Source organism: Alosa pseudoharengus, unplaced genomic scaffold (genome assembly GCF_046254945.1).
Source record: "Alosa pseudoharengus isolate Yale_2024_CS ecotype anadromous, Long Island Sound unplaced genomic scaffold, YU_APseudo_1.1 YU_APseudo_1.1_scf_10, whole genome shotgun sequence".
Taxonomy (NCBI): domain Eukaryota; kingdom Metazoa; phylum Chordata; class Actinopteri; order Clupeiformes; family Clupeidae; genus Alosa; species Alosa pseudoharengus.
In genome coordinates, this window is record NW_027468565.1 from 27,372,689 (window position 1) to 27,399,869 (window position 27,181).

The window sequence follows — 27,181 nt, forward strand, 5'->3', positions numbered from 1 at the left end:
AATTAAAATAACAAGGAGCAGATCCAGTCAGTGTCCAAGGCCAAAGTGACAGATTTAAGTTGTATCATCATATTGTACAGTTGTACACCCGGGACGTCCTCTTTCTCTTTGGGCCAGGAGAAAGTCTCCATCTTCTGGATTCTTGAGGAGAATGAACGCATTGCAAATGTGCGTGGACAATATGGAATTCCCATTTTAATGTGGTCACCAATAATCAATACACATTGACTGCATGGTCAAATAAGTCCATTGCTGCCATAAGCATATATTATTAAACAACTATACATCCTAGCACAATGCATCACATAATACGCAAATAATCCGGAATATGCACACTGCACAGTATGTGTTAAACTTCAAAGGTCTTGAGCAACCTCTAAATATTGATTAATATTCATAACATTTTGCCCAATTATTTTTTTTATTTATTCAAACATATTTGTGGGGTGAGAGCATGAACTTTCAAAAGTTGAAAAATAAGGACCACCCTAATATATATATATATATATATATATATACACAGCTTGGTTATAAGATTGGTTGTGTTGATTGAAGAAAGACCTTGAGAACCTTTGCCCATTCATTTCACTGGCCGATCTTGCCATTCTCTCCCTCAGTACGATGCATAATGGAGGAGTCTTACAAAGCCGCTAGCGCCTCTCCTCCAGGTCTGATCAAAGTGTTGAGGCTTAGCAGTGTGCACTCTGAATAGCCTCCCTGGCTTTGTGTTGCTCAGTGGGCATGCTGGTCAAGCAGTGCTCAATGCAACAGCCCCACCCAACAACTCCCCAAATCTCCGTCAATGGCAAGCTGGCCTCTCCTTCTTTCAGTCTCTCTCACCTCTCCCTGGTTCTCTGTCTTTCTCTCTCTTTTTCTTTCCTTGTCACACTCTTTCTCCCTCTGTGCAAGGACAACACACGCCTTTTTTGTTTCTTTTTTTAGTCACTTCTTTCACTCTCTCTCTCTTTCTCTCTCTTGCTTTCTTTGTTTGTCAGTCTTGCTGTCTTTCTGTCACACTTGTGCCTTTGCACTCTCCTCTCTGCCTTTCTTTCTCTCTCTCTCTCTCTCTCTCTTTGCAGCTCTTCTCTTCCCAGCGGTATAGCCACTGTTCGAGGCAACAAAGACTCCCCCTCTCTCCTCTTTTCAATTAGAGACTCTGCGGTGCCCTGAAATGAACCACCCCACCCCGCCCCATCCCATTGCATCCTGCCCCCACCCCAGCAGTGTGCCACCCCTGATGCGTTGATGACTCAATTGCCTATGTTATCATGGATGTGAGGGCCTTTCTTTCCACACAGTTTTTGGGGCGAGGGAGTTTTGGCTCTGGGCCACTGTCTATGAGAGTAAGCCAGATGTTACCCTCATTCAGAACCGTGGGGGGGGAGGGGGGGGGGGGGCTGGGCCTCCTGTGAGCGGGACCGCTTCAATGCCCCGCGCCGGCCAACCATCCAAACACCAGCCACTGGTCTGATTTATCTCAATGGAAGACTTTTCTCCCTCTTTCCTTTTGTTGTTGTTTCCTATTCTACTGCTCTCAAGCCAAGAGAAACTTTTGCGCAGCATGGTATTGAGAGATGAGAAATCTGTAGGCCAATTAAAAATCATCCCCACTGGTTCTGATGGCATTCCGATCAAGAGCACCACCTGATCAAAGGGATGAAGGAAAAAGTAGATTTGAGCCTGGAAGCAATGAAGAGTTCTTTCTATATCAGGTCTGTTCATTGAAATGAACTCTATTGATCAACGCTCTGTACCTTCATGAAGCATGTTGCAGATTCCAAATTCCTGTAGCATCTTATCAGGATTACATGGATAAATTACTGTCTCTCTTGTCTTAAATGTCTAATGTGTGTTATTTTTGGTCTTTAAGCTGATTTTTAAATATGTATATGAAATATGTGAATCTGTACTTGTCAGAGTGTGTGTGTGTGTGTGTGTGTGTGAGAGCCTGCATGTGCCTGTAGCCCTGTCCGTGTAATGGCAACAGACAGGCCGCCAGTGACCTCCCCCTGAGGTGCAGTTTGAGGTTTTTAAATAGCACGCCTGGACGTCCTTGGAAGGCGACATCGCTGGATTGAGAGTGCCTTGTGCGTCTCAGAGAGCGAGAGAGAGCAGGCGAACGAACTGTGTAGATAACGCCGCTTGCAGATATTACATACCCCAACCCAACCCACCCACCCATCCTTGCCAGACGTGTCACTGCTCACTGTCAGAAATTAGCGTTCTGCCCTAGCCAGAACGTGTACCACCCCAAACACTCCTACCCCCCCGTGTCTTAGCGCTCTGCCCTGACCGTGTCTCCCCCCTCTCATCTGTCCTCTCTGTGTGTGTGTGTGCAGGACAGCGCCGGGATGAAGTTGTGGAAGAAGAGATGGTTCGTGCTGTCCGACATGTGCCTCTTCTACTACAGAGGTGAGTGCTCTTCTCCCCCTCAACATAAAACAAACAGAGCACACACGCACACACACTTGTGTACACACACACACACACACACACACACACACACACGTGTGCACACACACACACAAACATACCCACACACACACACACCATCTATGAATGTCGGCAATTGTGACTGGAAACAGGCTGTAGTTAATGGGGGGACGAGGTTGTCTGTCAGGAGCTTTATCACTCCTCCCCTCTCGCCGGCTCCACTGATTTATGGCTGTGCTGTTATCACCCCAAAACCAACTCAACCCTCCAGTTAATTGTGAGACTGAAAGGGGCTTGACGCTCCAAAGTTCTGCTCAGCATCTTGACAACTCCCATATGGCGCCATGGCCATAAACAAAAAAGCCATCCCCCCAAGTTGCTATTAGCCCAAGTGTCACGAACTCTGCATGCCGAAAGTGTGCGTAAAGTGTGTTTATGTTATGTTTAGCTTTGAACATGCCAAACCAAACATGAAGTGTGTTTGGAGGATACTTGGAACCATCAAGCAATTATCACCTCGCCCAATATGACCTTAGGGGCCTCACACGACCTTTGGGTAATTGAGTACAGTACTCATTAATAAAAGCTCTATTGCTGCGCCGTCATTATGAAACACTGAGGCAACAATCAGTCAGACAAGTTATCCTAAAACAACTTAATTAGCACTGAGACCTCTTTAGTCAATTTCAGCTGTTGAGGGGCTTCAGAGGTTTGTAGTGGTGGGCTGTTTTTGATTACCATGATTATGATGCCTAGAAAGGGAGCTGATTTAAAAATATCTGTATCTACTACTAGCGCATTAGAGCATAGCCATTACAGTAGATCAGATTTTCTTCTCAGTACACTTGGAAGAGATTGCATGAAAAACACTCCCTGTTTGTTACCTATCGATTTAATCTTCAAAAATGTAGTGCACCATTGTGTGAACAGTGACTCAATAACACACGATGACAGCTGTCGAGTAAACTTTTGACAGCAGACGGAAACATATGAACCAATAGCACCTACCCCAGGTATGCAAGCTGGCAAGCTGCACAATGTAGCCTGGCGCTTGTCCCAGCCTGCTCTGCATGTACATCAGAGTGTGTGTGTGTGTGTGTGTGTGTGTGTGTGTGTGTGTGTGTGTGTGTGTGCTCGCGCGTGTACATCAGGTCGGACGTTGACAAGACTTATTCTGGACGCCTGCCCTCCGCCACCGATTTCAGCCTGGGGATGTGACGAGGGCAAACACAAAACCAAAGGCTGTTTGGACCAAGCCGGCGGAGCGGGAAGGTCACGAACCCCGCTCATAGCCCGCTCACGCATAGTTTATTCAAACAGCCCTCCAGCGAGAGCCAAGAGCCATGTGCTTGAACAGAGAGAGAGGCAGCAAGACCGATTCGGCGGACGATGGGTCAGGCGTCAGGGTTCTGGACACAGCTGCAGATGTCTCTCCGCTCACATTCTCTCTGGTGTCAAGGGCACTGCCTACTGTCCTGAAATATTATGTTGTTTCAAGCCACCGCATGAAGTTGTTATTTTAAGTTATTACTTCTTTTGGAACATAAACGGAATTACTATTACTATTACTACTGCTATCTGAAATAATTGCCCAGAAAAATCCTGACATTTTCCCAGAAAATGCAAGTAGTGCAGTGTAGCATAATAGTGTAATGTAGCCTCTCTCTGTCTGCAAGTAGTGCAGTGTAGCATAATAGTGTAATGTAGCCTCTCTCTGTCTGCAAGTAGTGCAGTGTAGCATAATAGTGTAATGTAGCCTCTCTCTGTCTGCAAGTAGTGCATTGTAGCATAATAGCGTAATGTAACCTCTCTCTGTCTGCAAGTAGTGCATTGTAGCATAATATCGTAATGTAGGCTCTTAGTCTCTTGCACACGCACTCTCTGTCTCGCTCTCTTCTCTCATCATGCTGTGCGCACAGGAGCTACAGATGGTTCGTATCAAACAGGCAGAATAAATATAGTTTCCGTGCAGTGCGAGCATTCAAGCTAACTCAAGCCTGTCGTAACATGGCTGAGCTCCTTCTTCTGCCAGTATAACAGGAGTTTGTCAGAGACATTAATGCTTGTGTCTGATCGCCAGCCATGCGCATTCCTCCAGATCTAGCCTATCCTTCCAGAGCAGATCAGAGCCAGATCAGTGTGTGTGCGTGTGTGTGGCGCGGTGTTTTGCTGAGGGACCGAGCGCCTTAAGCGGATAAATGTTTTGAAGGGAATGATGTCGGTGAGCGCTGTGGGGGAAATACAGAGGGGACGGATTCCTAAACAGAAGCCTGAGATGGAGTAAGAGGAGGGCTCACATACATAAACAACACACTCCAGCTGCATGCAGGGAATTCTACACCACATCACACACACATACACACACACACACACTCAGTTTGCTTGTTATGCAGTTGTGTTCTCCTCTCCTTTCTTCTCTGATTTGTCTTTGTTTGCCATTTGTGTTTTTCTCTGAACAGATGAGAAGGAAGAAGGGATCCTCGGCAGCATTCTTCTGCCCAGTTTTCATATTTCCCTGTTGTCTGTGGACGACCACATCAACAGAAAGTACGCCTTCAAGGTCAGTAGAGCCCGTTTTGTCAGCATGCTGGTAGTGTGGGAGGCTCCTGTGGTTTGGGAGGTGGGGTTGGGTGGGCGTGGGGGGGGGGTGATGTGGGGGCTCTTGTTTTTCTTTAAATGATGATAGACCATGAGGCTCTGTGTGAAAGACTGAATTACAGGGAGAAAGAGAGAGAGGAAGAGAGATGTAGAGGATAGAAACCAAATAGGCAAGAGCAGGTCAAGGATGACTTTCAGGCCACATAACTCTGCTCTGGAGCAAGGAGAGTGGAGAGAGGGAGAGGGGGAACCCGAAGAAGAGGCAAGGGTGGAGTGGCTGGGTGGTTTTAGGGATGGTGCGGCTGGTAGTCTGGCAGAAGTGCCAGGTCTGAGTCAGTGCTTTGGCCCGGTGAACGTGCGCGTGCCAAAGCATCTCGGAGGGTCTTTCACCTCGACGGTTTAGGTTCGGGGGCCTGGAAACTGCACACTGCAAAAACAAAGTTAGCCGAGCTGGCCATTGCCAACGATAGCCACAAGTACAGACACCAAGGAGTCTGCAGAAGGACAGACTTAACCACAGGGTCCAGAGAGAGGGAGAGAGATTGGAGAGGAGAACGATTGAATAAACTGTTTGAGGCAGAGGGCTTGGCATCTGTCTGGCAAAAAGCAAAACAATGATGACAGTAAAATCCCCGAGAAGGTTGGAAATAAAATGACGCACGACCTTTGCAGTGCACAATAATGGTGAACTCTGGTGCACCTCCTCTTGTGGTGGCCGAGGCCCCCTGCCCCTCCCCCTCCCCCAGTCAACTCAATTGTCTCTAGTCTCCCCTGAGGACAGGTTTGGAATGAGAAACGGCCAATGGAACTCAGTAAACAGGATATTGTGTAGACTCACTCGACCTGTTCTGTGTCTTGCTTTCTGTTCTGTTTGCCTAACAAACCACATACACTCACTACACACACACACACACACACACTCACATGCTCTTCCCTTGTGCTCTCACAATGACCTGTGTGTGCCTTCGCTGAGGGAGTCCGACCTGACCGAGAGCGTCGTTGTGGTTGTTGGAGCCTGCAGTTCTGCAATTAGGTAAGAGAACCTTCATTCTGCTCTATGAAAGCCACCATTTGCGCTGGAGAGTCGTGTCACTCGTATCCAATTCTCATGTCTCAGCAGTTCTGTCCTGTGTTGAGGTCACTTTGCATTGTTGGCTCAACTATGTGAACAGCTCAACTGGCTTTGTGTTTGCGCTCTTTGAGAGACCAGAGTTCAACACTGATGCATTGCCTTATGTTTATGAGTGGCTAGTATTGTAATGTTAACTAGGGTAATAGGAAATGATACTGAACCATTTTCCCCAAAACAAACTAATGACAATCCATTCTCCTTTCTTTTTTCTCTGTCCTCCACATTTCTTTCAATCACTCTGTTTTTTCTGTCTATCTCTCATTTCCATCTGGTTCTCTTTCTCCGTTCTGTGTTTTCTTGCAGGTTGCCATTGCTCTGATCCTCTGATCCTTTCACTCAACCAGGCGACGCACCCAAACATGCGCACATACTACTTCTGCAGCGACACGGCCAAAGACATGGAGTCCTGGATGAAGGTGATGACGGATGCAGCACTGGTGCACACCAACCCAGTCAACAGGTGTGTGTGTGTGTGTGTGTGTGTGTGTGTGTGTGTGTGTGTAAAGCTGACAAAACCTCTCAAGCATGTAGCCGAGTTCTCAATTAGCCAAGTCCATCACCAGTTGCCTTTTGAGTGCATCTGTGCATTGAAGTTGCTGGGACATGGTGATGATCTGTAGGGAGTATTGTGTGGGTATATTGCATCAGGCGTGAGTTGGGATGAAAGGTGCATGAGGCTCCACACACCCATTGCTTCCTATTGACTCTTGCACAGGGCTTAGACATTCTCTTTAGAGTCAATGGGAGTCTGCTCGTAGCAGTATCTCTCTTATCCTAACCTTGACTCGAAGAACAACATTAAGTTAACACCTCCCCCCCCCCAACCCTCTACGTCGTAGTGAAATGACTCCTCGAGCCAAAGCATTTTATTTGGCTCCCTTCTCTGTCTTTGGTGCGGGTCTGTGTAGTTGGCACGGCTCTGCGATCCTCGATGCCAAGAGCTGCTTTATGCAAGCTCATTGACTTCAGCACTTTTCCCTCTCGGGCGCTGGCTGAGAAACGCTTACACTTCACAGTTACATAAGCAGCGCTGTTGTGCTAGTCTGTGAGAAGGTGTAAATAATGCATAGTGGGAATAGGGTGGTAGGAGGGTGGTGCCGAGTGTGGACGCAGTGGGTGGCAGGTGATGTGGAGGGCTGCTGGAGGATGCGTGCTGACGTGTCATCCTCGCTGCCATCGACTCCATCTGCTCTCACAGATAATTCACTGGAAGTGGGTTACACCAGCTAGCCTATGGCTAAAGTCTATGGAATTATTGGCTAACTGATGTAACTCACTTCCAGTGAATTATGCTACGCTAGGCTAGCAGTGTCAGGCTGGGTTATTGTATGTACAGAGAAGAGAAGGTTATGTATCCTCCCTTATCTAACTCTGGAGATGATGGTTGGCGTGCTCCTTTAAATGAGTAAATTCGGCTGCAGTGCTGCCATTGCTCCTTCAGGGTCATACTCACTTTCTGTCTCTCTCTCTCTCTGTCTCTCACTCTCTCTGTCTCTCTCTCTCTCGCTTTTTCTCTCTCTCTCAATTTCCAATTTCTGTCCATATCTTCTTTCTCTGTGTCAATCTCTCTGTCGTCCCCCTCCCCTCTTTCCTCGCTCACTTCCTTTCTCTGTCCCCCTCTCCTCCTTTCTTACTTTCTCTCTCACTCTGCTCACTCTCACTCTGCTGTCATGAAAGCTGGAGGAATAATTGTCGCTGGGAGCTTAGAGAGGACTGATAGTCTGGCTCCCTGCTGGAAGCGCTTGTAATTGGCCGGCGGGGCGAGCCGTGGAGCGGATCAGTGAGCGCCCATGAGCTCATGTAGGTCTGAGGTTTCACGAGGCCCCAGTGCGTCTTTTACTGGCCCGCTGGGACACATGGGAAAGTCATTACCCTCAGCCCCCATGCACATGAAAGAGCCCAGAGACGTGCGGAAGGACTGGGGACGGGGGCGGGGGGTGGCTCTCGGCACGCTTGCGTCCACCACACAACATAGGTCAATCGCAGAGCTTGTGCCTTTAAAGGCGATGATTTCAGTCTGTTTGGGAACCGAAATCTTTCCGTGTGCAATAACAAATTAGGATGGAAGTTAGAGGCAAGACACTGTTGGTGATGGAGCTACGGTTGAGGACTGCTAGTGAGCGAGAGCGCGGGTGGGAACGGCGGGGGGCAGAATGAGAGAGCATGTGGGGCTGTTAAAGGGAGGACAGAGAGTGAGAGGGGGTTTTTATTAGCACAGGCTCCTGCTTATTGTAAATAGTGACAGGTGGAGGGGCACTGGCTCATCCCTCAGGGGGGGTCAGGTTGCAGTGTCTCGCCGCCCTGTTGTCTCCGGCAGTGTGAGGAGATGGTGGGGGGAGGGGCAGTTCAAGCCATCGTGTCCCCAACCCCTCCCCCCTTTATGGCAGCTTCTTAAATGCAAAAGCAGCTGAGTCTGGGCTCCGTGAGAAGTGTCTTTAATGAAAGCTGCCGTCTGCTGGACGCTGTCCAGAGTGTTTTATTGAACTTAAACTGAGCGACTGTCCAGGTTTCAGAACTTCTCTCTCTCCCTCGGGTGGATTGATGTCTTTCTTTCAATAACTGATCGACCCCACCCCCCACCCCCACCCCCACCCCCCCTCTCCTCTCTTTTATCGGTCCGTCTCTCCCCAGGCTGGAGCGACTCAAAGTGGAGCAGTGTGGCCCGCAGGACGTGATGAATAACGGGCCCAACCACCATCCAGCCCCACAGCAGCAGCCCCAGCCCCAGGTCCCGGACCAGCCGGACCAGCCGAACCGGCAGCCTCTGGAGCAGCCGCAGAGCGCCGAGCAAGGCGGTGGGAGTGGGGGCGGCAGCCTCGAGCGACAGCGCCCTCCGCTGGAGGAGGACCGGCGGCAGCACGACGCCGAGCGCTACGGTTTCCAAACGGACGGCGGCGGTGGCGGTGACTGGGACCGGCCGCCGCTCACCAAGATCACCGGCGCGCGCCTGCAGCAGCACCAGCAGCAGCAACACCAGCATCCAGCCAACGGGGGGCCGCACCAGGGCCTCCAGTCCAGCCCGGCCCAGCTCAACGGCACCGGCGCGGGGGACCGCAGCAGCCCCGGAGCGGAGCTGGGCAACGGGCCGAGCCAGAGAGCGGGCGCCCAGACGCCCGTGCCCGAGCCCCAGCGCGTCCTGCAGAGGACCAACTCCATGCAGCAGCTGGAGCAGTGGGTCCGCTCTCAGAGAGGCCGCGGCCAAGACGACGACACCCGCAGGTGAGACACCGCACCCTCCATCTCACACACACCGACAGACCTGACAACCTGGAGCTTTCAATCATATGAGCAATCAAGAGGCCTGTAAGACAGGATTTACTTTACTTTATTTTATTTTATTTTATTTCGGAAAAAAAAAAAAACAATAGCTTACCATTGAGGGAGGCCAAAGATAATCATTCTGCTTTTCATTTCCTTCAAGTTTATCCCATGATCTATTCAGGACATCAGGCAACGTCTCACAGACCGAAAACACTTTGCATGCAGGCTTCTGGCACTGGAGTAGGGCAGTGAGGACGGACCTCAATACATTTCCTCTCCGTCTGCAGCACATTGATTAATTGTGACTGTTGAGAGAGAAAAGCTGATTGATTTTAAGTTGCTTCTGGCCTGTTGCTGTGCAAGATGTGGCACTGATCATTTTTTGTTGACATAATCTGTATTAGAACTCCTCACCTTGTGTTTGTAGTATAAACACCTTGGTGCAGCACTTTTTGCATGTTTAAATAAGATTTGTGATGATGTCTGAATTGCATTTACATCACTTATTTTTCAGATTTTTCACTTAGCTGTGCCAATAACATATATTTTCTGTAGATTAACTTTTGATTTTGCTGGGTCAGTTTCTGGAGGTTAAAGTCCCTAGATGGTATAGCATACCATTATATCCATGCCTTTCATTTGAAATGTCCTACTGTCGAACACTGTGCGTAAAAGCCCAATTCTCTTTCAGTCTATTTGTGCCCCTTGTTACAATCCTATTTGTTTGTCCTACAAATCCTCAGTATTACGGCTTCCATCATTATACCTAGTGCTGGGCGGTATACCGGTTCACACCGTATACCGGTGTATATTTTCGTTATAACAACGAAACAAGACATCCACATCCACATGAAGTTAACGTTAGCCTACCACTAACGTCATGTAAACCACAGAATAACAATAAGGCATGTTTCTGATAGGCCTATTAGCATATTAGCAGAGAGGTTTTATTTTAAATTGTATAATTTAAAAAAAAGTATAATTATTGCAAGTTGCACTACTTTTTGTATTGGTTTTATACAAGATGTTTGTGAAATTTGCACAGTAAAAGTTTTGTATTTTGACTGCAATTGTCTTTGCATTCTGATTAGATTCTTCATTAGAATCATAAGTGGCTCTTTGTAAACAGCATCATTTTCTGGGGCCATGCAAAACTGCATTACCACTAGTGTGGAGTTTAGGGCTGGGACAACGCGTCGACGTAATCGATGACGTCGACGCAATCGATGACGTCGACGCAAAAAATACGTCGACGCAAAATATGAGCGTCGATTCGTCAAGCATAACGTGTGCTGCTAAATATTTTTAATTTTACACCTTCAGTGTTTTCCATACGTTGACTAATCTGTGGCTGGGCACCACACATTGATGTTCTATGTTGTAGGCCTGCTATTTAAATTAAAGATAAGATAAAATAATTTCATTGAGCTGCACTTGCCACTTACTCACACAGCCTTTCCTCGCCCCGCCCGCTCTCTCTCGTAACGAGCCCGCTGCTCCTCCTCTGCATGTGCATTTAACAAAATATTCACGATTGTTAAAGGATTGTTGTTGCCACATAGAAGCACTGCATAGAACACAGTGGGCTACTAATTGCTAGCATCGTGACCATGCTGCGCAAATTTGTTCAAAACCGCTGCATTAAAGTTAAAGTAAACTCTGCTAAGGTCTTATCGCAACATAGTACATTGAGGAGACTAAACGAAGTTAAGTTACAGTATGCAATCAAGCAGTAGCCTTATCTCAAAGCTAACGTTAGAATACTGTTTGGATGTCAAGTTTAGCATTCTTACTTGCAGCTGCTTGTATTACTCATGCAGGGCTCATTTTATTGACTCTGTTTGCAAAATCCAGATGGAAATGGAAAAGTGTTTTCCAAGACTCAAAAGTGCTTGTCCAAAGGAGATGATTCCCACACGAACGTCTTAAAATGACTAACTGAAACTTTATTGAATGCTACCTCTGACTAAGAATACATTACTTTGCACTTGTAGTTACTTGCACTTCAGTCTTTTATTTTGGAATCTTAAGAGCAATAAACATATATTGCAATGTTAAATAATTCATGTTTTTTCATTCAGATATGTAAATAAACATGTATAAGTTGCTATTAGTGAATTAATGGGGAGATAATCGAATCGAATCTAAATCGAATTGGACTGAAAAAATGAATCGTTAGATTAATCGATGCATCAAAAATATAATCGCTAGATTAATCGTTTAAAAAATAATCGTTTATCCCAGCCCTAGTGGAGTTATTCTACATCATGACAGTAAAATAGACCATCCTTAGTCAATGTACTGCAGCAATTCCTCTCTCAACCTGTAGAAAATGCTGTGAACATCTGATTATGCATGGAAAAAAAATACCGTCATATACCGTGAAACCGTAAGAATTTTGAAAAATACTGTGATATACATTTTTGGTCATACCGCCCAGCACTAATTATACCCCGCCACAGTGTAGTTAGTGCCCCATTCTGCAGTGGTGTGTTGTCTTCGCTGTTGGGTTCATGGCTTCATGCGCAGTGCTCAGAATGAGCACGCAGGTCAGACCTCGGCAACGTCCACCGACATCGTTTCTGTCCCCAACTGGTTTTGCACCCTCTACCTGAATAAATAGTGCTCAGGACGAGCAGCGTGCTGGTCAGAGCTCGCCAACGTCGTCCACTGCCATTCTGCCCAGCTGCTGATAGACTAATAAACACAACACCTCTGCTCTGATCTGACCATAGACTGATCCTGGCACCCTGAACTTTAGTCATGAACTCACTCATGGACTTTGAGCACCCTGACCACTGCTACTACTCACCTCGCATATTGCAACGATAGATATGTTTAATTTTTTTTTTTACTATTTATTTCAATTTATTGGGGGGTTAATGGTGGGCATTGTTTAATCAGCTAAATTAGAAAATTTCGCTCCTACATGGAAATGTTGGAATGACTATAAAGATCCTTGAACCCTCGAATCCTTCTCTCCCACTCCAACTGAATTGGCCCTCTCGACCTGAATAAACAGGCGGCTGCCAGCGTGTGTAATGGAGATGACGGCGGATGCCGCATGCTCCGCCAAGTGCGCTTCGGAGGGAAAGTGAAAGTGAGCCGGCAGGCGAGACTAAAAGAAAGTAAACACCCGGAGGTGCTGATTATTCCAGCGGCTGCTCCTATCGCTGAATCACTCACAGCCACAATTATTCTGCAGCAGAGCGGTGCACAGGCTTCTCATTTTTAATTCAGTGACTGACAGTCCTTCATCTCACCTTGTGCTAATTAAAATAAATGATGAATAAAAGTGCCTCTTTGTGTGAATAATCATAATTCCCCAACGGAGAACAACGGTTGTCTTTCTTAAGCAATGTTTTTATTTATTTGTCACCTGCTTGCTGGTTCCCCTACCAGCCCTTCTGATTGTTGCTAGTTAGCTTGTTAGCGTTCCTCTACCAGCCCTTCTGATTGTTGCTAGTTAGCTTGTTAGCGTTCCTCTACCAGCCCTTCTGATTGTTTTCTCCGCAGTGTCTCCTCCTACCAGACGTTGCCCAGGAACATGCCAAGCCACCGGCCGCCGGTAGCCATGCCGATGTACGCAGACGGCTACCGCACGCTCCCGCGCAACAGCTTGGCGCGCCCGGACAGCGTGTGCAGCATCTCGCCCTCGCTCTACGACCGCATGCTGGGCCCGCCGGCGGCGTCCACTCCAGGCGCAGGCATGGACAAGCGGCGGTCCATGCGCGACGACACGCTGTGGCAGCTGTACGAGTGGCAGCAGCGCCAGGCGTACGTCCGGCACCCGCACCACCCGCCGCAGCGTCCGGCGCACCAGCTGTACGGCGGCATGCCCAGCCCCAAGACCATGATCAACCTGTCGGAGCACACAGGGCCGTCCATCCCGCCCTCGCCCTCCCACGGCTCGCTCTACCAGGCCGGCTACTCACCGTTGCACGCCTACAACGCCGGCAGCTCGCGCTCCGAGCTCTCCTCGCCTGTCTACGGACGTGGGGACCTCAGCATGGATCGCCGTCATAGGGGGCAGCTCAACAAGGTACGGGCCCCCCCTCCCTCTCCCACGCCACCCTACAGAGACACGAGCCTGTTTCAGATTGTGGCTCTCTAAATGTGGATTGGTGTGCAGTCATGTGGATGCTGTTTAAAAAGTGGCCGTTTACAGACTTCCTGTCTTCCTGGCCTACTGGTGTTTGGTAAATGCAGGGATGAAGTTGCAGATAAGCTGACAAAAGGATTCTAATGCTGAGCTTGCAGTCACACGTTTAATGGTAGCTTAGACCACAGCAGAGAGACAAATGGAGAGCTAGTTTAAACTGGTTTCATCTAATGTTGCATGTGGTGAGAGCCACACGACCACGCCATTTTCCTTTCACCCATAATCCTGTGTGCTGCTGTAGGAAAGTGGAGTGATGTTTCCTGTTTGCTAAAATAAGCTAATGTCAATAATATGATGCCAAAATGATACAATTTCACTGCTGCTAAGTGCATTTTAGTTGTCCAGTGAATTCATTGACATTCTAATCCTCTTATTCTCTCTTGTATTTCCTCCTCTCTGCAGTATGGTTATCCACCTGATCGTAGGTCCATGCCAACAGGAATCCCAATCCAGACCATCACTCCTCAGTCACTGCAAGGGAAAACGGTGAGCTAGCTCCTTCACTCACTCTCTCTCCCCTTCTTTCTCTCTCTTTCTCTCTCTCTATCTCTCTATCATATATATATATATATATATATATATATATATATACGTATATATCTCTATCTGTCTTTCTCTCCATTTCTGACTCATGTCTGCTTCTTTGCTCTCTCCCCCTCAGTGTATCCCCATCTGCCCTTGGCCTCCCCACAGCAAATGTCTGATATAGCACCCTGTAATTTCATGCTTGGGTTGGGCACAGATTTCCATTTGGGTTTAATGGGTCTCTTTCCAAGAAAAAACCCCCTGTCTGCCCTCTCTCTCTCTTGCTCACGCTGTCCCTTTCTCTCTTTCGCTCTCTCTCTCTCTCTGTCTTTCTCTCTCTCACTCTCTTGCTCTCTTTCCTACATTCTTCTCTCTATTTCTCCCTGTTTGTTTCTCTCCTTCTCTCTTTTCCATCTCCCTTTCTCTCTATCTATCTCTCTCCCCTTCAGTGTCTCTCACTCTCTCGCTCTCTCTTCTCTTTGTTTTGTCTTCCCCCCCCCGTCTGTTGACCATGAGGCCCTAGTGGTCGGGTGTGTTTGGGGGCAGATTGAGGGAGGGCCTGCTCCACTCCGCTCCGCTGTGTGTGAGGAATTAGAATGTGTTTACTCCATGCGCTCTCAGTCTTACGCCACCCCAACAGTTACCGAAAGCTGCTCCATGTGTCTCTGTGTCGCCTTGCTTAATCGTTGACAGTCACCGTTAAAATGAGTTAAAGTGGGTGTCCCTCCCACTGTTAGATCAGAGTCATGCGTATGAGCACATCACTTTGGGCATGGATGCGGCCCGCTTGAGGATTTGTTTGTGTCAGCCATTTCTGTTGAGATTATTAACTGTTCTGTGTTGGGTTCAACCCTGCATCATGTGTAAGTTCCCAAATACTCAAAACATGGTCACCTTTTATTTTGAATGATCTTTGTCTGTTTTCCCCTTTAAGCAGACAAGACTGAGGGCCCTATCATGACATTCTAAAGTGCATCGTCACTCGTCAAAAGTCTATTCAAATTTAGTAGGATGTTCAGTTCACATTGGGAGGGGTTTCGTTCTCAAAAGTGGAGCGCATGGCGTAACAAGGTGTTCCTAGGTCTTTTAATCAGTCATATGGGTGTGTTTGGGGCGTAACATCATTTTAAACCAATGAGAATGACATCTGTCATTCCCTTTAACGGCGCAACGCGCGATATGTCAAATAAATGCATCGGTATTTTGGCATTCAATGGCGCATTTGAAGGAGGCTGCTTGCGAGACCGTATGGAATAGTCATTCTTAAACCATGCTTTACTAAAGCCTAGCATAGCCTTCACGCATTTGCACTCGTCTATTATTTGAACTCATTGGCAAAGTGAAACTAACTTCACCAAGGAGTCAGTCAACGACAAGACAGTTATATGCAGTTACTTTCACTATTGACTGACAATGGGTTACCATCGAAAACATAGGCTGGAAAATGCAACACTTACCCTAATGTTGCTCAAATGACTGAATAAAACAACATTTATCCTGCAGAGGAGTTGCTTATATCTCGTGACAGTGCGTCTTCAGCTGTGCTCCATACGTGTCTCTCGCCTCTCCCCTAATCACTTTGCAAATGATGGTGAATAACTACTCATCATGAGATGTACAGTATTTCGTAATATCTTTATTCTAATTATGTTTACCATTGTAATCGTGCAATTTGTAATGCTTTGCATGGACGTGCGCTGGTGTGGATTCATGAATGATAGAAGGATGGTGCGTGCACCTGCCAATATGACTGTTGACATGCGCTCTTAAAATAGCATATGAACAACTCGCCATTGACTTCTGACCAGGTTTAGGTGGTGTATGATAGCGATTTTTAGACAATGCGCCAGGTCCCTCCCTAGGTTGTTAATTGCCACACCCCTGGGCGCAATGCTTAAAAAATAAAGGTGCAAAATAACGAATTCAACTTCGCGCCGGTGAATAACGAACTTTACGCCATGCGCTGGTGACCCAAAATACAGCCCTCAGTCTTCCAACCCTGTTATAAGCAAATGGGGGGTGGGGGACTGGCTGAGATCTGTCTTCTCTCTGATGCTGCTGAGATGATGGTAACACAGAGTGGGAGATGGAAACTGCCAGATTGATGGTGTGTGTGTCGCTGGGATCTTTACAGTGTTTAGTATTCCTGCAGTGTGCCTTCAGAAGAAGAAAACCTGCCACACTGGAGATAAACATTGTTCCGGCTGCCAGCTAGTCATCTGAGAATTCCCTACTCTAAAATAAGTACATCTGATTGAAGTGGCAAGACACTGAATGTTCAACATAAACATGAGAAAAGTATAGATTAACGGCAATGTTCCACTCTTTATAAGAGAGGTACGTGCTAAGTCACTATATAGCCTTTTGTCACCACCTTTACGGTTCATCATCTAATGGCTCAGCAAAAATGCACACACAGTTTACAAACAATCAAATAATGGAGTCTTAATTTAATTTTTAACGTAGAAAGTTAATGTTCATCCAGTTTTGTAGTTTGTACAGCTGCTGGTGCTATGCATTATTCGATGTTATATAGAGGACCTGGTTGCGTGCCACCAGTTGGGTCTACAGAATCTGTTCACCAGAGGTCCTTAAGGGCCTCTGTCCACTGCACATGGACACGCCATGCTCTTGGGTGAAGGGTGGATGGAGGGTGTGTGATCCGGAGGTGTTTGATTGCCCGGTTAGTTGTGCGTCACGTCATGACGTGATGTGTGTTGGCGTGGCCTGAGACGCGGCGCCCTGCTCTAACCCCGAGTCCCCGCCCCTGTGTGACTGCAGCCGGAGGAGCTGACCCTGCTGCTGATCAAACTGCGCCGGCAGCAGGCCGAGATCACCAACATCCGAGAGCACACGCTAGTGCAGCTCATGCAGCTAAACCTCGACGCCCAAAACCCAAAGGTCAGCTCGCCTGTAGGGGGCGCTACCTCCCTCCCCCAAATGCACTTTTGCTCACAGTGATGCGGGACCATGATGCTTGTGTTTTGTGAACTGATTTATTTAGATTTTTTTTGATTATGATTTGCTTTTTTTAATAAAGCTTGAGACTTGATGTTGACGCTTCACTGTGTTGCACCAAAATAACCAAGCTAGCTGGAAAGTTCCTTTCTGTTTTGCTTCTTTGGCTGGCTCTGCTATGTTTGTTGACTGGTTCTTGCACGTTGCAAAATGCAAGTGGGAAAAACATTACTGTCAGCAGCCAGCTTCATCTGTTGCATTTCATTTGCATGGCTGATACTGTTAACCCTTGAATAGCCTCAGCCACAAAGCCCTGACTGTTTATGGCATGTCAAAGTAGTTTGCCGTCAGAAAGCAGGAGCAAGCCCCCCTTATTTTCTCTACACACTGACAGTGTCTTCATGACAATAACAGTCATCAGTAAAAGCAAAGACGTGAAGCGGCTTACATTGAGGTCAAGAAAGCTCACCAGATGTTTAGTGAGGAAATCGGAGCGGGATAACCATTAAGGGTGTGTGTGTGTGTGCGTGTGTGTGTGCGTGTGCGTGTGTGAGAGCGGCGGGAGTGAGGCTTAACTCGATGGCCTGCTCCTAATGAATGTCATTTCAGGATTTCTTCCTTTTAAGCGCTCTCTTAAGTCTGCAGACTATACGTAATTTGTCTCTGGGAATCTAGGCCACTTGCGCTGAGAAGTGAAAAAAAAATGTGTTCAAGGGTTAACAGCACCAACAGCATGTAGCAATTAATGGCAAAACAGACCTCATTTTGACATGCTCATATCTCATAGCGCTGTTTTCTTTCGCTCATATTCACTGGAGATATTTTTATCTTGTTTATTTAGCTTGACGTTTCACTTGAATTTGTTTTCATCAAATTTGTGCCTTCCATGTGTTGTTGCCAAAATGTCTTTGGGCGTGTATTTATTCTGACCGTCCAAGGTGTTTGTGACAGCTGTGCAAACTGTAAAGACTGCACAGTGCTTTCATCTTCATGCTTCATGGAGATGTTGTTTCTTGTGGATTTGCTGATCACCAGTTTGTATTGTGGGGATTTGTTCTGTTCACTGACACCAGTACAGTGTTCATGTCAGTATGTTGCTAACTTGAGCGTAACAGCACTGGTTTTGTTTTACGTGCAGCAGAAACCACATACTGACTCATTATTTCTGTTGCAACAGTGTCTATTTGTTCAGACTTTTCAGACCCACATTTCCATTCTGCCAGGTCTTCCACCTCTATGCCTTTCGTTTGTTATTCTCTCTGCCACTGCATCATGTCTGTGTTGTTGTTATTTACAGCATCGTGTCTGTGTTGTTGTTATTTACAGCATCGTGTCTGTGTTGTTGTTATTTACAGCATCATGTCTGTGTTGTTGTTATTTACAGCATCGTGTCTGTGTTGTTGTTGTTGTTGTTGTTGTCTTGTTTGTGTTGTTGTTGTTTTGTGCATGCTCCTTGCATGTTGGGGTGCTTGATGGACTGTCTCTTTTAGTTGGTGTTTCCTCCTCACTTCTCTTCTCATCTCTTCTTCTTTTCCACTTCTGCTGCTGCTGACGCCAGAACGACATTTTGTCACATCACCTCCAAAGGACCCTTATGTATCTGGACGAGCAGGTGGGAGTTCCCTGAATCCTATGCAGGCCTTGGCCATGCATGAGTGTGCAAGTTTGTTGATGATGGAGTGACTAACATTTTAACTTGGCTCTTGTTCATGTATGGGGTTTTTTTTCCACTACCAAAGAAGGCTAATGCAACATTTTACCTCTTCAAAAAATCTGCCTGCTTATGTGTTGCAGAAGTATGAGACTTGTGAAAATGCATAATCTCTCAATATTCAGACCGTTTGGAGGGTCTGAATATTCCTTTTACAAACACTCCATAGTCTTTATGGGACTTTCTGGGCTAACATAGACCCCTGAAGTTCGCCTACAAAAAAGAACCAAAGCTGCCATCTTTGCCCATAAAAGGAGATCCGGGTGTTAATTGGAGATAACTACCTATGGCAAGTTGCATTGGAAGTTAGCTCTGGGGTAGCAGAAATCAAAGTGTGCCACCTTCACATACCGGAGATCACAGTGTCCACTCGAAGGCAGAGGACAAAAGTGTGTTTGGGAAAATGTCTGCATTTCAGGCTTTTTCGTCCCCACGAGAGTTTAACAGGTGCAATAATTCAAAATCCCGATGTTATTTTCCCATAGGAAAAATCGCCAGATACCGGATCTCAAAGATGGCAGCTTTTTTGTAGGCGAACTTCAGAGGTCTATTATGGCACTGACAGTTGCAGATGTAGACCAATCACAATTCAGACAAGTCTAAACGAAGAGGTCACGTGACCTCTGGGACAAGGGCAGATTTTTGATGAGGTCAAACAGTCCTCGTCCTGATGTGTGTGGTTCTTTTACAGGTTCACCAGCACTCCTAACCCGTGTCTTTGCCTCCTCTCTAATCCTCCAATACCACTGGTTTTATTGCTGTGACTTTGATCTCTTTAAAACGTTAAAACATTGACACAATTAGCCCATTTCACAAGATGGCACCACCGTCTAAAAAGCAACGTCCCACTGAAATTTCAAAGCTATCGCCGCTTGCCGGCTCACTCTCCACTGTGAACAAACAAATCAATTGAAAACGCAGCACTCTTTGTGAAGTTTGCAGAGGTTTAGGTTCGAAGAAGATGTAAACAGAGTCATAGAAAGTCACTGTTCTACACAGCACGGTCTTCAGGAAGGATCGGAACAGGATGCTTTACTCTGCCAAGGCATCATTAACCTCAGCTCACCTAAGCCGGATATCCGGAGATTGTGAAATGGGCTAATTGTCATGTCCAAACAGACTCTTGATTATTTCTGTAAGACAACAGACAACTGTTTTTACCATGCAGCCAATGATTCAGTTGCCCAAGTGTGAAAAGGTAACTAAGTGCTTGCAGTCCTGCATTGAGAGGTTATCCGAAAGATCTTCAGCTGTCCTCTGAAGTATCTTAAATAAATCATCAAGCTAGACAGCGACTCCATCCTGCTGCATAAATCAAACTTTTAGCTACTTGTCTTGATTTTTAATAGCTTGCCTTACTACTATTACAGATCAAGCAGCTTTGCGCGCTCCTGTTTTTGAGTTCATCAGAGCAGCAGGCTAAATGTCTCTGAACTCGCAGCTGTACGGTGGGGAAACTGACTCCATGTGTTGCTCCCTCTCCCCTCCTCCTTCCCTCCTCCCACTCTCTCATGTGGAACTAGATGAAGGAAAATGACCCCTTAATCCTCACCATTCACACTATGATTGAGAACTCAGCCCCGCGGCCACAGCTCTACCAGCAAGTAAGGTCTCGGCCAGGCGATGCCACTGCTTTTGTCCCCCCCCACCTCCCCCCACCCGACCCAAACCCACCACCATCACCAATCCCGCGTCCTCATTCAGGCCGGCCCCCCGTCAGTGCTCCTCCGACGTCCAGTCCTCATCTCCCCCTGTCCGTAGACCTCGGCCTTGTGTGTGCAGTGTCCCAGCACATCTCATCCATTTGCTTTCATATGATTTGTTTGGTCTTTTCCTGTTGGGGAACGTTGGTTTGTGGTGCTTGCTGCACAGGTGATGTGAGCATGGCTGCTGTGGTGTTGTGTGTTGCGTGTGAGCTCACCGATGAGTGAGTGGGACTAGTAATGGATGATGGAATGTGCTGATGGTGTGTTCGTTGGTCACTGTCTCAGACGTCGGCCCCGGTACCCGGTTTGTCTCCGTTTCTGTCATGCTAACGGGAAACTGTCAGAGAGAACACTGTCGTCCAAGGGAGGTGAAGTCCGTTGCCTGGTCTCAGCCCCATCTTTTTTTTATTCTTCATCTTTCCCTAGTAAGAGTTCAGGTGCCACTCAGTTGTCAGGAGTTTTCAGCTCTTATCAGTTATAAGGGTATGAAAAGTTCAGCAGGCATAATCATTGTCAGAAGTTGAACCTTTGTCCATGTAAGATGTTTGTTGTTGATTTGGTGCGCTACAGTAGCTGCTGCAGTGGGAGAGCCCTGGCCTCCTAATGCGACTGTGAAGAGACTGCCAGTGAACTCCCTGCAGAGCCCAGAAGTGAACAACACTTCGCCTGTCTGTCGGTCGCACTCTTTTCTGCCCAGGGCCATTGTTTTCCTTTCTGCTTTTACTCCGTCATTGTTTCTCTTGTTCCCCCTTTGGTTTTGTTTTTTTTTTCTTTGGTGTTCATTGTTTTCCCGACCCAGTGGATGGGAATTAAAGTAGAGCATAAATGTTTCATGGCCACCGGACTGCCAAGAACCGCAGAGAGATGAAAAGCCTGCCTCGCCTCAAAAGAGCCACTCTTATAAAGCAAGCTACTTGGCAACTAGAAGAACTTCTGCGTCTAGAATGTTTTGTTTTTTTCGCCCTGCCGTTTATTTATGGTCCTAGAAGTGTGTCCACAAAGGGACATATTTTATTTAAACCATGCGTTCTATATGCAGTCCATGCATTGTTAATGATCAAAGGACGTTTGAATCTGCTGTTTTTGAAACACTGTTCTCTGCTCAATTGATCAGAAGAGATCTGGGTGGTCAAGTAAGTTCAGATGACCCCCTGCGTCAGTGTGAACAGGCGCATGATGCGGATGACCCTGCTCTCTGCGTGTGGACAGGTAGGTTAGTAAGTGGCGTTTCTGAAATGACCACTAGTTGCAGTCAGAGGCCCTCACAGCACTCATGGGACCAACAGAAGGATCCAGTCTGTACATGTGTGTGTATGTGTGACATCACTTCCTGCCACTTTTGTAGCCATGAGTGCCGGGTGTAAAAGTGCTGCTGTTTGCTCCACTCCTCCTCCTGTATCCCTCCTTTCCCATTGGCACGGCGACAGCTGCATCTCCATCCACTGGAAGTGCGTGTCCCCTTCCTCTCCTTTCTCTCTCTCTTTTTCTCTCTTTCTCTTTCGCTCTCTCTCTCTCTCTTTCTGTCTTTTTGTCTCTTTATTTCTTTTCTTTCTCTCGTTCACTCCCGTGCACACAAAGCTCTTGCAACCACAGAGCATCTGCATGCTTGGTGTGGAATGGCTCTCTCGCAACGACACACTGTATCCGTGCTGTGGTGGAGACGGAGAGCCAAGTCAATGCTCAGCGTATGTGCTATGCTCTGTTTGCTGTCTGTGTGTGTGTGTGTGTGTGTGTGTGTGTGTGTTTATGAATGCAAATTACTATGTGTGGTCTGGGTGTCTGTCGGTGTGAATCTGAAGCTGGTAATGTAGATGGATCCAAAACTTAACAGGTTTACAAAATCCCAAATCCACGCAGTTTCTAATGGCGCACACACGCACGCGTGCATCAAGCTGTTTTGTTGTGGTCGCGCACCACGCATCGCCTCTCCCGGGCGTAATGGCGCTGAAAGATAAGTGCTTTGCTAATGGCCACTGAAAGGCGTTGATGCTAATGGGCTTGGAAGCGAGACGTCTGGCAGCGAAGGATGCGCCTGAGCCCAAAAACGCGACCAGGCGGCAATGCAATTACTGAATGGATGAGGGGAGGGGGGGGGGGGTGCAGGTGAATCCTCTAAAAGCTTTTTGCGACATGAGACTTGCTTCTCACACCCCCGTGCTGTTATCCATCTCATGGAGGCTGTGTCCCTCTTGTTGTTTTACAAAACCAAAAAATCAAGGCTATACATATTCATTTCGAAATGCTTTCCCTAAAACAATAGCTCTATTAGGCCCAAGACGGCGACGCCATTTGGTTGTGGCGCTACAAACACCATAAAGGCTGATATTTATTTTTTTCTCCTACTTTGCCAATGTCCTTGTGTAGCCTCTGAAATAATTATTTTTAAATGTCAATTCTCTCTAGCCACCCCAGACCCAGCAGCCATATTGGCTGTACTTAAGCCGCCCTGCAGATGGGCCTGTAAGCAGATTTCCTGACGTGCCAACCAGTCAACGCGCTCGCAAGTCACTGTGACACTGCCACTGCTGGGGGGGGGGTGCATTGTGTGGTAGAACACTTTAGTGGAGCGTCAGCAGCAACCTTGCCTTCCATGTCAGCGCGAGAGAGACCCAGTTTCCCTTCTCAGTCTGTGCACAAGGCATAGCTGGCATTTCAGCATGCCTGTGTCTCCTTCGGAGGGAGAAGGTCATTGAAAATTGTTTCTGAAATCTGGTCTCGTCAGCCACTGATTCTGTAGTTCATAGTTTGGGCGTTGTTGGTAGTGCTTTTCATAAGTAGGTTAGCTTGTAGTGTTTGCCTTAGGTGTCTGTAAGCTTTTGCTTGCCTTGCCAGTTTCTTTTGTGAACAGATCTGTGTAGTACACTTACAAGTTAAAAAGCTGATGTTTGATGACTATCTCTCTAGAGAAGGGGGTTAGGTAGAGGTACTGTGTGTGTGTGTGTGTGTGTGTGTGTGTGTGTGTGTGCGTGTGTGCGTGCGTGTGTGTACGCACTTGTAAGACTGAAGCAAGAAATTGATTTGACCCTTCTACCTCTATTCCAACAGATGAGCCCAGATGACTACAGAGACCATGCCTATATGTGCAGACCAGAGGAACATGATATTGATGTGAGTCTTACACCTAATAAAGCAATCATTCCATTCTCTGTCTATCTCACACACACATACACACACTCACACACACACACACACACAGTCTGCAATTCTTCGATACTCACACACTACACACTTACCCTTACATTCTGTGCTACCTTTGTTTTTACACATACATACACACACACACACACACAGTCTGCAATTCTTCGATACTCACACACTACACACTTACCCTTACATTCTGTGCTACCTTGGTTTTTACACACACACACACACACACACACACACACACACACACACACACATTCATTCTTTGCTATATTGTTTCTACACACACTTGCTGCCACTCACATCTTGGCTTTTCTTTCTGAGATTCTGACACTGTAGCAGGTTTAAATCATCCTTGCAGTTGCTCAGTGTGCTGTAATTACATCTTTCTAATGTATAGTGGTAAGCAGTTGAAGCTTTGTCAACAAATCGTAAATGTAGCTACATTGTTGCCTGCAAGGATGCGCTGTTTAGTGTTTGTGCTTGTTATTATGAGTTCTAGCCTAATATATAATGTTATGGCAGCCCACTCTATAGTAATTTCCTGTGTATGTATAAGCCGTAGGACAGTGTTAAAAGAAACAAAACCATATTAATAATACCATATTAACTGCCCCCGTGTATTTTCCTCATTGTTGAAGACATTTTGCAAAATCAATGTATAAGCCGCGGCTAATAGTTGGGAAATTAGGGTCAGCTAAATGATTTTGAAAAGGTGGTAGACTACAGTAGCCAGTGTTTGTATTGTGGGCAGTGCTTTTGACTGATAAATCCTCTGATGGATTGCCGTCTCTGTACACCTCCCTCGGCTGCCCACACCTCCATAGGTGTTCCAATTACTTACTGTTTGCCACTGGATTGGTCTGTATCTAGCCTTGACATTTTTTACATTTTGACACAGAAATTCGATTATAAATTCAAACGCGTCTTGCTTTTCTATTTCAAACATGGAGCAGGATTTGTTTTATTAAAGTGACTGCCCTAATCACTTCATTTACACCTACCACACCACCACGCATTAACTGTTGTGATCTTGGTGCCTGCAGACCAAGTTGAGCAGGCTGTGTGAGCAGGACAAGGTCGTCCGGAGTCAGGAAGAGAAGCTGCAGCAGCTCCACAGAGAGAAGGTAAGTTACCCAATACAGCCCACTACCATTAGCACTTGTGTCTGTAGCATCAACCCCTCATGTGGTGTGAAGGCCTGATCTGAAGTGAAAGTGGTGGTATAGCCCTCTCAGTGTTCTGAGATCAGCCCATGCATTTAGTCTTTATGCAGAGAGCCCTTAACACCACTGTTCTGAGACCAGCCCATGCAGTTAGTCATTATGGAGACGAGACTAGAGAGTTTTGAGACCAACCCTTTGCTGTGGGGTTCAGGCTTTGCATCCATGTGCAAATGCCAGGCCGTTACGCGTGGAGAATTTTCAAACATCTGGTTGCGGGAGGAGTAATCGGGTCATGTGCGGGCGGTACCCGCAGCTGTGTCATTGAAGTGCATTTGATGTCCGACCCTGAGGAGGTAGGGAAGCAGCAGTCGTGGCAGTTCCCCCCCACCCCCCCCACCAGCCCCATTCTGCCAGAGACCCAGGGCTGGCCGCAACTGGCTGTGCTAGATGGCATCCCTGTGTGCTCAGAGCACGTGCTAGTCACCATCTGTGTGTGAGTGTGTGTGTGTGTATAAAAGCATCTCTGTGTGTGTGAGTTTGAGTGTGTGTGTCTGTGTCTGTGTGTGTGTTTAAGTGTGCATGTGTGTGTACGATCGTGTGTGTGTGTGTGTGTGTGTTAATGTGTTTATGTATTAAGGTGTTTATTTGTGTGTGTGTGTGTGTGTGTTTAGCACACCCTAGAGACGGCGTTGCTGTCGGCCAGTCAGGAGATTGAGATGAGTGCAGATGACCCGGTGGCCGTGCAGAGCGTCGTCCAGCAGAGAGACCTGCTCCAGAGTGGCCTGCTCAGCACCTGCAGGGAACTATCCCGCGTCAACACAGTGAGTCCCAGCACGTGCACACACACACACACACGCACGCACACACCCACCCACCCACACACACACACACACACACACACACACGCACACACGCCCACACACACATGCACCCACACACACACACACACACACACACACACACACACACACCCACACGCACACACACACACGCACACAAACACACACACACGCTGTACACATCTGTTTCTAATGCGAGGTGACCCGTGTGCCCTCACAGGAGCTGGAGCGGTCGTGGAGAGAGTATGACCGGCTGGAGGCAGATGTGGCCATGGCCAAGAGCAACCTCCTGGAGCAGCTGGAGGCACTGGGGAGCCCTCAGGTACCGGCCCTCCTCCGCTCTCTCTGTTCTCTCTGTTCTGCGTTCCTCACATCTGCACACAGAACACACCCAGAAACTTCTCTTCGGGCCTGTGTGGGCTGCAGTGCAGGGCAAGCGGAGCATGACCATGACTGCAAACACAAACACACACACTCAGGATCTACTTCAAACAAGTCGTCTCCCACCTCCTCTCTCTTCCCCTTTCTTTTCTTTCTCTTTCTCTTACTTCACCCCCTCCTTTCCTCCTCTCTCCACCCCTCCCTGCTTTTCTCCCCCCCCCCCCTCTCTCTCTGCTGGGATGAACTTATTGAAGTGTCGTCCCTCGTTTAGCTCAAGTGCTAAATGGCCAGGAAGGTGATTGATTAGCACAGCGGAGTGCGTAGGGACCACAGGGCTTTAATGAGACCAAATGGCCTGTGTTTTCTCCTCACTCTCTCTCTCTCTCTCTCTCTCTCTCTCTCTCTCTCTCTCTCTCTCTCTCTCTCTCTTTCCTTTCATCATCACTGGCCTTTCATTGTGCCTACAGGCCTGTGGCCCCGTGCACAGGGTTGTTGGGGCCATTAGTAAGTGAGGGCGTCGTGTTCACTGGCTAACCTTTCATTACAAAACACCCACATAGGAGCGCACAGGAGAATGGCAATTGGATTGCGCTTGCACTCTCTCTTTCTATCTCTCTATCTATCTCTCTCTCTCTCCCTTCCTCTCCCTCTTTCTCTCCTTAACTCTCTCTCTCTCTCCTTAACTTTCTCTCTCTCTCTCTTCCTTCCTCTCTGTCTCTCTCTCCCTTCCTCTCTCTTTCTCTCCTTAAGTCTTTCTTCCTCCCTCTCTCTATTTATTTTCCTCTCTCTCTCTCTCTCTCTCTGCCTTTAGGGGTAATGAATAAAATGGGTTGTGTTGGTGGGCTGACTGTGCATAATTAATTTCTAAAAGCTTTCCAAAATGCAAGCATAATATTAATCATCACCCTCGTCAGCATCATCAATGTCATCTTCATGATGTAGGGCATTCTCTTTGTGTAGCGCCTATCCATCATAACACTGCAATTTAACAACCTAAATAGTGACAGAAATGGGAAATATTAGCCACATCTGGAGCCAGAGTGTGGGAGAGGTGCCACCATACACCTTGTAGCCAACCCTTAACATGAAATGGAGGCCATTCTGTACAGTGGATTTCTATGCAAAAGTAGTTGAGAAAAACAAGGCTTTTAGTAGTTTATGTTAG

General features: G+C 47.2%; 1 protein-coding gene across 3 annotated transcripts in view; it reads left to right on the forward strand.

Annotated features, from left to right (window-relative positions):
- LOC143104982 (pleckstrin homology domain-containing family A member 5-like) overlaps window positions 1–27,181 on the forward strand; it is a 124,401-nt gene that overhangs the window by 84,183 nt on the left and 13,037 nt on the right. For 2 of the 3 annotated variants that reach the window (XM_076269356.1, XM_076269366.1), the window contains 10 exons: window positions 2,340–2,412; window positions 4,893–4,993; window positions 6,508–6,623; window positions 8,795–9,382; window positions 12,941–13,466; window positions 13,989–14,072; window positions 23,532–23,594; window positions 24,677–24,757; window positions 25,468–25,617; window positions 25,856–25,957. In XM_076269356.1, the coding sequence (XP_076125471.1) occupies window positions 2,340–2,412; window positions 4,893–4,993; window positions 6,508–6,623; window positions 8,795–9,382; window positions 12,941–13,466; window positions 13,989–14,072; window positions 23,532–23,594; window positions 24,677–24,757; window positions 25,468–25,617; window positions 25,856–25,957 (1,884 nt within the window). Of the gene's footprint in view, window positions 1–2,339; window positions 2,413–4,892; window positions 4,994–6,507; window positions 6,624–8,794; window positions 9,383–9,584; window positions 10,387–12,940; window positions 13,467–13,988; window positions 14,073–23,531; window positions 23,595–24,676; window positions 24,758–25,467; window positions 25,618–25,855; window positions 25,958–27,181 lie in introns of those variants that run through there. The other variant, XM_076269375.1, reaches the window with a different exon arrangement.